Source organism: Wyeomyia smithii, chromosome 2 (assembly GCF_029784165.1).
Source record: "Wyeomyia smithii strain HCP4-BCI-WySm-NY-G18 chromosome 2, ASM2978416v1, whole genome shotgun sequence".
In the NCBI taxonomy this organism is placed as follows: domain Eukaryota; kingdom Metazoa; phylum Arthropoda; class Insecta; order Diptera; family Culicidae; genus Wyeomyia; species Wyeomyia smithii.
The window spans coordinates 118826606-118837810 of record NC_073695.1 but is presented as its reverse complement, the minus strand read 5'-3'; the positions used below and the strand labels follow the sequence as shown (position 1 = coordinate 118837810).

General features: G+C 40.5%; 2 protein-coding genes across 2 annotated transcripts in view; both read left to right on the top strand.

The window, feature by feature from the left end:
* Positions 1-2691, top strand: part of LOC129719847 (uncharacterized) — a 12898-nt gene extending 10207 nt beyond the window's left edge. Inside the window, exon 2 of the mRNA XM_055671255.1 lies at positions 56-2691. Within this exon, the coding sequence (XP_055527230.1) occupies positions 56-1453 (1398 nt within the window). The 3' untranslated portion in view covers positions 1454-2691. The remainder of the gene's footprint in view (positions 1-55) is intronic.
* Positions 2692-6843: 4152 nt separating this feature from the next.
* On the top strand, positions 6844-8075 carry LOC129725344 (uncharacterized). Its single transcript, XM_055681037.1, has 2 exons — positions 6844-7450; positions 7502-8075. Exons 1-2 carry the CDS (start codon positions 7221-7223, stop codon positions 7746-7748), a joined length of 477 nt encoding a protein of 158 aa, XP_055537012.1. The 5' UTR covers positions 6844-7220; the 3' UTR covers positions 7749-8075.
* Positions 8076-11205: the final 3130 nt, after the last annotated feature.

Below are 11205 nucleotides of genomic sequence, written 5' to 3'. Positions count from 1 at the left end.
ATTGATGTGTTAATCGATTTTAAAAGCAACTATCATTTTTTTAATTATTTTCTAGCTGAAAGAGCAAGTATCAGAATCATTTGATAGAATACGTAAAGCGCTTGATTTACGAGAAAAATTACTGCTTAGGCAACTTTCTGTTGTAGTACAGCAATCCCACCATATCACATTTCAGTTCGATAATATCAAGTTCGTCGACAGTGGACAAGAAGAAGAACTCATTAACAAAATTCGAAGTTATGGGAAGTATAATATAGACAACTTTAACATTATTCTTAAAGACCATTATGAAAACGAGGATTATATACAGCCTGTAAATGATCATGACTTAATGCACAAAAGCTGTCGACGGGGTGTAGGAGATGAAGAACATGAAAATCCCGAAAGTGAGGAAATTGTAGTGGAGTTTTTCAATAACAAAGGACTTATCAGAGAAGGAGCCGATATGGTACGAGAATCGATTATTAATCTTGCTTTGAGTGAGAGCAAAGAATTGATCGAGAAAAAAGTGTCAAGTGAAGCGAACCAAGAATTGGAAGACGATTTAGCGCGGATAAAAATTGATTTGACAAACTTTCGTAATCGCGACCGAATGGTAACAGAGTCACTTTTACCGCAACGCACTGACGCGGTTTTTACTAACGAGGCAGTTGCTGATGCTAGCAATAATAATAACTTTTTTTCCAAGAGAAAGGAGACGGTTGGAATTGAACCTACTAAAATTGTTCAGCTACAAGCAAAACATACAAAAGCATCACAAACTGAGCTTAATAAAACTAATAAATCTGTCAATTGCAGGGTCTTGCCTCGCATTAGTGATTTCGATAATAGCAGTTTAACTGTTAATGAAAAGGACAATGCAGAAACATTGGAAAATGTAAATATTTTAACTATGAACCACTACAATGGCACAATCAATCTTAAAAACGTAACGAACTTAACAATAAATACCTGCAAAGAATCTACTTATTCGAAACCAGAACCGGAAACCAAATTCCCTCAATCACAATGTACTTCGGAACAAAGTAGTCCTGAATGCGGTTTCTATAAACGGCTGATCACTGAAAACAAAATATTGCGCCAGCATATTTTAAAAGCTACCTTGGCTGGTTCTCCGACAGGAACTGCAATTTCCAAAAAAACATCTGACGGTTCTATCAAAATTTTACCTAATGACGGCACGAAAACAGGCAGTGAAGTTACTAATAGAAGTAGTGAACAGATTCCACTAACGACAGAGCTGCGCAGTATTCTAAATCTTCCAGAACAAGACGAAACGTTAACTCAAGTACTGGGAGAATTGTTCTCCTTGGCTTCACCCACGGCAATGACAGGAGAATCGAAAGAGCACACGATGCAGATACAGCAGTGGCTTAAGCAAATAATATCTGAGACAGAAATTGAGCCTCTTCAGAATTCAGAGTTGATGGAATTCAGCCAGATTAATAACTGAAGCCTTTAATTGTAGCACATGATCTTATTCACTTTTTAAAATCTGTCTTAAAAAATAATCATTTGTAAATTAATCATCATTATCTTGAATATGTGAATTGTATTTTAAATTATTCGAGGATGATAAAAGCAAAATTCATCACACCTAGCCACCAGATATTATTATCACTCTAAAAACGCCTATAGCAATCTGCGTTGTGCACGAAAATGTAACTTTTTCTCTTATCTTCAAATAGATCAGAATTGCACGGGAAAGAGAATTAAATATTCTATCATGTTGCTTTACAATAACATTCGACTAAAAACTATAAATTTCAATGAAATTCGGAATAAAAAAATTTAGAAGCTTAACAAATAAATATGTTGCTTAAATAATGAAAAATACGAGTTAGCTATCAAAATGTACACTCTAACTTTTATATAATAATATTCAAATGTTAGTAAGCGTACTGTCGCAAAAACAAACAATAAATTAAGGAGCATTCTAAAGATGACTAAAATCAGGTTAAGTTACTTCTAAACCTACTACCATTAAATTTCAAAAGAGAACAGTAATATCGCGCATACAAGTATATTAATATCCCCAATACCATACGATAATTTTTCTTCTGTTAGTATAAAATACTGTAATAAAAACGAACGTTCTGAAGATGACTCTAACGTCAAGTTGAGTACTCCTAATTACTATCATCAAAATTCAAAAGAAAAGGGTAATATCCCCATGTGATGGCGCGACGGATATTTATCGAAATGCAAGTGACTTGATCTAACTAACCAAAGTACATACGATTTTACTTTTCAAGGGCAATTTACTTATTGTCTCATATTGATATCAAAGATGTGTAGCTAGCCCAACTTTCTCTTCGAACGAAATTGCTACATAAAAATAATATGTGCGTAAAAACTATTGTACCTTTGTTGTTCAAACAATCAATCAGCCTATAAGTTGCAATTGTGATTTAGTTATGTTTGTTTTGGATTTCGATGCAAAATCCAAAATTGATGATGTCTACGTTTTCAAATAGAAAATTCAACGTGCATTTGTGTATATACCGAAATTAAATTTCTTCAACCTTGAAGTAAAATTCTATTCAATCAGTAGTAGTTTTAATAAGATCAAACGAGTTCAATCAAGCAGGCAAAACATCGTAATCGTAATAAATATAGACTAATAAGGTTACAATACAATAACGTTATGGTGGATTTCGATACATTTTAAATACGATGACAATACATATTTGATACCCTACACATGGGTGAAGCGTGGAGGAATTGACGGTGATTCGTCAAGCGTATTTCTAAACACAAAGCTTGATTAGAAAAATAATAATATAAATAACATTATAATAATAACATAATAGTAACAATTTATTAAGATCAACACAATAATTGCAATTCGCTTGTATTTTTTTTTTTTTTTGATTACGCTTGACTTATCACACCGCCGGTTTTAGTTTCGCATGATCTAACAAAACTAAATACTGGCGGTGTCTGTAGGGCCTAATCGAGGTTAACACTAACCCTAAAACCACTAACAAAACCTCGTGACTAACGTCCATCCATTACACTCATAGATATAATGTAGCATTACTAACCCTTCTCACTTCTCTCACAACAACTACTACTATTACTCTCATTATTATTATTTTTCTATATATACATGTGTGTATGCATATGTATGTGTTTGTACACGTATGTTTTTTTCCTCTTTTCTTTTTTTTTCTCATTCAGCTGTCTTAACTGCGCGAATTTATTTGTTCTCAATGTCAATCCCAGTTGCGATCTAATGGCAATTTCTTTATACCACACAGCTCACCCACTTTCACTTGATTTTGACCCAATATTTTAACCCGGCGTGCTACCCAAAGCGCACCGTAAATATGTCAGTTTCAATCCGCCGCCGCACGTGCTGTAGAAGCTGCGAAAAGCCGGACACTGATGAGATGGTGCAATACGATCATTGCGACAGATGGCATCATTGTGTTGAAGTAACGGATGAAGTCGCTAACCAGAGCTGGAACTGTACCACTTGCAAACCCGCAGAATGGATCCAGCGAACTACACCGATTTCGAACAAGCAATCGACACCAAAAGATGCCAAAAAGGATAAGCCCAAACATAGTTCATCTGTTCAAGCTGCTACTTTAACTACACCTGTTCGTTCACCCGGTGGTAAATCTAAATCTATTCAGTCAGAGCCTCTACAACCATCCGATATCAAAAATAGACTTTGTTCCGAAATTTAATTCGTTGAGTAAACAGCCAGGATCAGAACCGTCGATAAAACCAGTTTTAGCTTTGCAAAAAGACCAACGGAAGGAGAAACTTTTAATACCGTTTTTAGAAGGAGTGCCTATAATTGAATTGGAAAGGGCGTTTTCGGATAACTGTAGAGCTGCTTCACAGAGATCCGCCCGCAATCGCGCCAAATTGCAACTATTGAGACTGCAAGAAGAAATGAAGTACGAGGAACGGCAGGCGGAGCGACGCAAGCGGGAATAGCAAAATGAAGCAGAGCGTCAACGGATAGCTGAACAGGAAGAAGTAAGAAAACACAAAGAATTCTTAGCTGAGAAGTACAGTATTCTTGAAAACTTGGTTAGTGAGGAGGGATCAAGTCGTTGTTCTGGTTCCATCATATCTCGTCATCGTGTAAAAGAGTGGGTCAAAACTACGAGTCATTCACAGCCGGAATCTACTACTCAACATGAAGATGTAAAAAACCAGATGCAGTTACAACGCGATCGGTTACAACAGCAAAATCTTCAGCAACAGCAGAGGGAAGAGGAATTTCGGCAGCACCAACAACAAAAACGTCTCGTGCAATTACAACAGGAAAATAAACTACGAGAGCGGCAGCGACGAATTCAAGAGGAGGCAGAGTGCATAAATTATTTTCGGCAGCTTCAGTTGCAACAAGAACGATATTTGCGTGACAAAATCGTTTATCGATTATTTAGATCGTTTACAATCGAGCAATCCGAAATCTCCCAAACAATATTTAGTTGAGCAATCTAAGGTTCACAACCGAGAAAATGCGACCGAAAATCTTCACCGAAATTCAGTGCGTGAAAAGTCAGGACACTTCAGTTCGGATACTTTGCCTCAATCAACGAAAGTCCAAACCGAAAATCATCCGACCAGGTCAACTGCAAATCCTACCCGCGGCACGTCGCGAGCTACACGTGCTGAGAGATCGTCGACAAACTCCACAATAATGGAAGATGATAACGATCAGTTTCAGCTTTCACGCTCGCAGATTGCAGCACGGCAAGCAGTTTCGGAAGATTTGCCCACGTTTACCGGTAATCCGGAAGAATGGCCAATTTTCCTATCCATGCTCAACAGCGCAACAGCTATGTGTGGATTCACGGAAGAGGAGAATCTGGTGAGGCTGCAAAGAAGTTTGAGGGGCAAAGCATATGAGGCCGTTAAATGTAGGCTTATGCACCCAGGAAATGTACACGGTGTAATGGATACACTAGGGATGCTTTATGGTCAACCGGAAGTGATTGTGCATTCGCAGTTAGTGTACAGAACTTTTGCGCTACAGTCGGGTCATGCGGGTTGGAAGAATATATGTACAATGTGACTTTGCTGCATCAACTCGTCAGTAAATTACCACCGTCAATCAAGCTGAGCTGGGCCCAACATAGGAAAACTCATGTCGCGGTCAACTTAGCAACGTTTAGTGAATGGGTTTACACTCTGGCTGAAGCAGCAAGCTCAGTAACGTTTCCCACTGTCTCGTTTGAAGCAAAACCTACGCGCAACGATTTTCGTCAACTTAAAAGGGGAGATAGCTGTCTCAATGCGCACTATGAGACAACGGATCCACTTAACACAAAGCCATTTTTGCCTCCCAAAGCGGTAGGAGATTCAACACCATTCTTCACTAAGGACACATGTCTCGTGTGCGAAGGAAATTGCAAATCTGTGGATAAGTGCAAACGGTTTCAAGAATTCTCCAGAGATTCGAGATGGGCAGTAGTCAGGGAGTTTGGACTTTGCCGTACTTGCCTTCGCAAGCATAAAGAAAGCTGCAAAGCCGAACCATGCGGCCAGGACGGTTGTACATACCGACATCATATGCTGCTACACAACGATCAGAAAGAGAGAATGCAATGTTCGAATCAACACACTCAGCTATTGTAATCTAAAGCCAGCGGATTGGGACATGGTTGCGATATGCATCAAACAACGTCAAGCTCTGTACTATTTCGCTATCTGCCGGTGGTGCTTTCCAAATCGGAAAAGGATGTACATACCTACGCCTTTTTAGACGAGGGGTCAGCACTAACACTGATCTATCAAGACTGGCTGATGATCTGGGACTGAGTGGAATTTCGAGTCCACTATCTCTTCGTTGGATTGGAGGAACTCAACGACAAGAGAAGGACTCCTGCATTGTAAAACTTCATGTTGCTGCGCGAAACTATGAAACTAAACAGTTTAACCTAGAGGATGTGCGCACAGTGAACAAATTAATGCTGCCACACCAAACTCTCGACCTTGATGAGTTAATATCTCTGTACCCTCACCTTAGAGGGCTGCCGATAGAATCATATTATGATACTCGACCACGCATTCTGATTAGAATGAAGCATTAGGGTGGGAAAAAATGGTCGATTTTCCAGAACCAAGTTTTTTTGGTTGCTTTTGGGATCCCAAACAACCCTAAACTTACCTGAAGTCGATTGGTCTTGTCTCCGCTTGGCGCATTGCATTTTAAATTTTTATGAAAATTTATATGGGAAAGCCTACTTTTTTGCATTTACCTTTCTAGAGAGCTCAATAATGCTCTAATACTGCACTACATTATGTTAAAGTACAGTATTTTAGATGCCTAACAACTTTGTAGAAGACACTAAAGAGCTAGGATGTTCCTAAGAAGAGCTACTGTTCAAAGTTGAGTATGTCGATTAAAATGCAGAAAATCTTCTTTTCTGCCAACATTACCAAAGTACCGGCGTCAGTAGGATTCCCATCAGAATTTAGAAGTAACCTGTCGTAACGAGTTTATACACTCAGCTGGATCAAGTTAACAAATTTAGGTCAATATTCTAGGCGTAGATAGAATCTACAACGTGTTTCAGAGGTCACTTCTGATGGAAATCTGACTGACGCCGGTACACCGGCAGTGTTGACAGAAAAAATGATTTGCAGCATAAATTTCGACATACTCATCTTTGAACAGCTCTAGTATCTTTTTGGCTCACCCTAGCTCTTTAGTGTCTTCGGCCAAGTTGTTTGGCATCAAAAAATCTACCGTTTGAAGTCATGAAACCTATGGTTTAAGCCATTTTGAGCTCTTTAGAATGGAAAATGCAAAAAAGTTGGTTTTTCCATACAAATCTCCATATAAATTTAAAATGCAATGCGCCAAGCGGAGACAAAACCAATCGATTGCAATAAATTCAGGATTGTTTGGGGCCCCAAACAGAACAAGAAAAACTTGGTTCTGGCTTTCTGCTATCAAATTTTGTTTTTTCCATATAACGATTCCCCACCCTAATGAAGCATGCTCAGCTGGGTTTGGCACTGAAAAGCCGCGAAGGAAAATTGGGTCAACCAATTGCGATGAAGACACGACTTGGTTGGACGATATGCGGAGGTTTGAGTACTGAGACAACACCTAATATGTTTCATTACACATTTCATGTTCGCTCGTGCAACGATGAATCTGACGACATCAAGACATAAAGGAGTATTTATATATAAAGGAGTGTTTTTCGCTAGATAGTCTAGGCGTAGTTAATCCAGCTAAAATGCTTCTATCGTCCGAAAAAGAGCGCTCGCAGTCACCTTTACAGTCCCGTACTCGCTTCAATGGTGAGCGCTATGAGACAGGTTTGCTCTGGCGCTACGATGATATCCGTCTTCCCGATAACCGAGAAATGGCATTACGTCGTCATCAATCATTGCAAAATCGTATGGCGAAGGATGAGCAAATAGCACAGGCACTGCAGCAGAAGATCCAGGATTACGTCATGAAAGGGTATGTCCGCAAGCTTTAAGACTGTGAAATAAATAAACAGTCCATCTGCAGATGGTTTCTTCCAGTATTTCCTGTTACAAATAGTCTGGGACGCTGCCACCAAGGTTTATGGCAAGTCATTGAATTCAGCTCTACTGGAAGGACCGGATTTACTTTCATCTCTACTCGCGATTCTACTTCGATTCCGCTTGCATCCTATTGCAGTTACGGGAGACATTCGCGAGATGTGTTATCAGGTGCTCATTCACGAAGAAGATCAGCGTTATCAGTGCTTCTTTTGGACGAATGCCGATGGTGAACTCGAGGTATAGGCAATGAAAGTCATGACCTTTGGTGCGTGCTGTTCTCCGAGTAGTGCCCAGTACGTGAAGAACGTCAATGCTGAACGATTTAAGAATGAGTTCCCAGGAGCATATGAGGCAATAACCAATTCGCATTACCTCGAAGACATGTTGATTAGTGTTGGCTCAGAAGAAGATGCCATACAGATCGCAAAGGATGGTCAATATGTTAATGCGCAAGGCGGGTTCGACACAATAAGGTATATACGAAGGAGCGGCAGATGAGCGTGGTTGCAAGTGTTAAGCAGCAACATTTTTCGCGTACTGAGATCGTGACGTCATAACAACCAATTAAGCACAGTTTGACATAGGAAAATGTATAGATTTTGTTTGAAATCATATGGAATGCATTATATTGTTGTACTATGATAATATCAGAAACAACATGTGTCTCCCAGGTATTGTCATAGATCAACTAAACTAGCCCACCGTTAGAGAAATCTTCAAAATATTTTTTTCGTGGCAGTCGTCTTCCGCCGAGTATTCAATTTCATAGGTGTAAATGCCCATTTCGGGGTTACTTTCCAAAACCGATCGAGCGATATAATTCATGGCGTACTCTACTCCATCTGATTCCTCAAGAGGTCGCCGGCTTGTAGGTCCACATGTCGTCCTCTGCATCACTTGGGGTGAGTTCTTCGCGATTCCAGGTTTGTTGAAGAGCTCTTTTTTATTTCCAAACAAGCAACTCATAATGAACTTCTCTTCGAATGGTGTGAAATATATATTCTGATATTTGGCCGAAGGAGCGTATTTTTAAGCTGGTGCACCTGTCTCGTGTTGCCTTAAAAGTGCTTCGTCCGTGATGATGGATTCACCGATAAAAGTGTGGAAATTGTTGGAACGGCTAAAACGTAAACAATTACTTTTGGACAGCTACGAATGATAAATTGATACATTATCTTCCGATGCCAAAATGCGCCAGGAATCGGCCTGGAACCTATGCTCGAAATCCTTCGCGCGAAAATATTGTGAACATATATAAAACATTGCGGGAAGATTTGGTACCAGACAGAGCAAACGCCAGCGTTTCTCAACATCGGGTTTTTTGGGAGAAGCATGTATGCTTCTACCTAAATTTTAGGCTTGATAAACCGAAACACCACATGATTTACCTCCACGATTGCATTTGCGTTTTTTTTTTGGTAACCGTAGAACGTTAAAAACTCGAAAAAAGTACAATTTGTCGAAAATCCGCGCTGAATGCCGAAGGTTAACTATTGTTGTGACGTCACAACTTTTAACTCGCCACCTCTGATCGCATATCGAGAACTTATCTGCCACTCCTTTGTAATATACCTTATTGGGTTCGACATGCAGAACTGAATCAGTAATTCCAGACGAGTAACATTGGCGCTACAAGAAACTAGCACGGAGGAAAAGAGTCTCGATCTTCTATCAAAACTGTCCACTGAAAAGGTCTTAGGAATGTGGTGGAATACAAGTTCCGATATATTCACTTTCAAGGTTGGTTGGAATCGATATGACGTAGCTCTGCTGAAAGGCGAACGACGCCCTACTAAGCGGAAGGTTTTACGAGTCCTTATGAGCATTTTCGACCCACTTGGCCTCATTTCACACTTCTTAGCCTTCTTGAAGGTTCTGCTACAGGACATCTGGCGATCCGAAATAGGTTGGGACGAGGAAATAAGGGATGGAGCGTTTGCAGACTGGCTCAGCCCGCTTAAAGTCTTGCCCAATGTGGAAAACGTTCAGATCGCGCGATGCTACAGTGTAAAATAAAATATACATTCACTGCAGCTGATGAGGTACAAATACACACTTTCGTTGACGCTGAAAAAAAACGGAATGGCAGCTGTATGCTTCCTTCGATTCGTCAAAGGCGACAAAAGTCATTGCTCTCTTGTCACCTCTAAAACCAAAGTGGCACCGTTGAAACTCACGTCGATTCCACTACTGGAGTTGCAAGCAGCAATAATTGGAACACGACTCACCAGCACAATTATCGATATGCTAGCTATAAAAATTACAAAGAAGACCTACTGGTCGGACTCAAGGGATGTTTTGTGCTGGCACAACTCTGATCATCGGCGTTACACACAGTTCGTCGGGTTCAAAGTTACCGAGATTTTGGGAGCCACGGAAGCACACGAATGGCGATATGTGCCTAGCAAGTTGAACGTTGCAGACGATGGAACAAAATGGGGCAGAAATTCTAAGCTGTCTCCAGACAGCAGATCGTTCAACGGACCAGGCTTTCTCTGGACAACAGAGGACAAATGGCCACAGTCCGCCACCTATAACAAATCCACAGATGTTGAACTCTTAGCAAGTCTTTCATTTCACTACACTTTCTCGGAACCAATCGTTTGCGTAACGAATCGCAGCCTGTCAATACGCTACAGAGGACACGAGAGAAACAATCATCCTACCACGTAAACACCACATCACTAGTTTAATAATTTTGCACTACCACCACAAATACCACCACCAAAATCACGAAACCGTTATAAATGAATTGCGACAAAATTATCAAATTAGCCGTATACGTTCGTGCCACAATAAAGTACGCTGAGATGCAAGGTCCAAAAAGCAGTACCCAACCCTCCATTCATGGCAGATCTAACTTCTGGTTGATTAGCAATATTCTCACGCCCGTTCACGCATACGGGAATCGATTATTTCGGCCCAATCGAGGTGATCAATGGCAGGAGAGTCGAAAAACGCTGGGGAATGTTAGCCACCTGTTTAACTGTTCGAGCTATACATATCGAAATAGTTCATTCGTTAACTACTACTCTTGCGTTATGGCAATACGCAACTTCGTCGCTCGGCGTGGACAGCTTTGAAAGTTCTACAGCGACCAAGGAACCAACTTCGTCGGAGCAAAACACGAGTTCGAAAAGCCAGGATGAAATCATGAGAGAATTCACCAACACTGAGACTGAGTGAATGTTAACCCTCTAGTGCCCAATGCTGCCAATTGCCGGGCTTCAGTCAAACCTCTAAAAAGCTTCAATAAATACACAAAAAGTGTTTATAATGATTTAAAGTGATTTTACCGAAGCCCGTCCAAAAACTAATTCGGGCACTAGAGGGTTAAATCCTCCGTTGGCGCCACATATGGGCGGAAGTTGGGAGCGCCTGATACGCTCAGTAAAGAGCAACATGTCAGCGGTCTGCGCAGCGGAAAAACTATCTGACGAAGTACTTCGTAATACTCTAATCGAAATAGAGAATTTGATCAACTCCCGGCCACTCACTCATGTGTCGACAGACGACGATTCTGCTCCGGCACTTACTCCAAATCATTTCTTGCTCGGTTCATCTAGTGGTGTTAAGGCACTGGTCACAAGTAACGACTGCAGCTCAGCCTTGAAACAAAATTGGTCCACGTTTCAGATTCTGACGAATCTGTTCTGGAGGAGGTGGGTTACTAATTATCTACCTGAA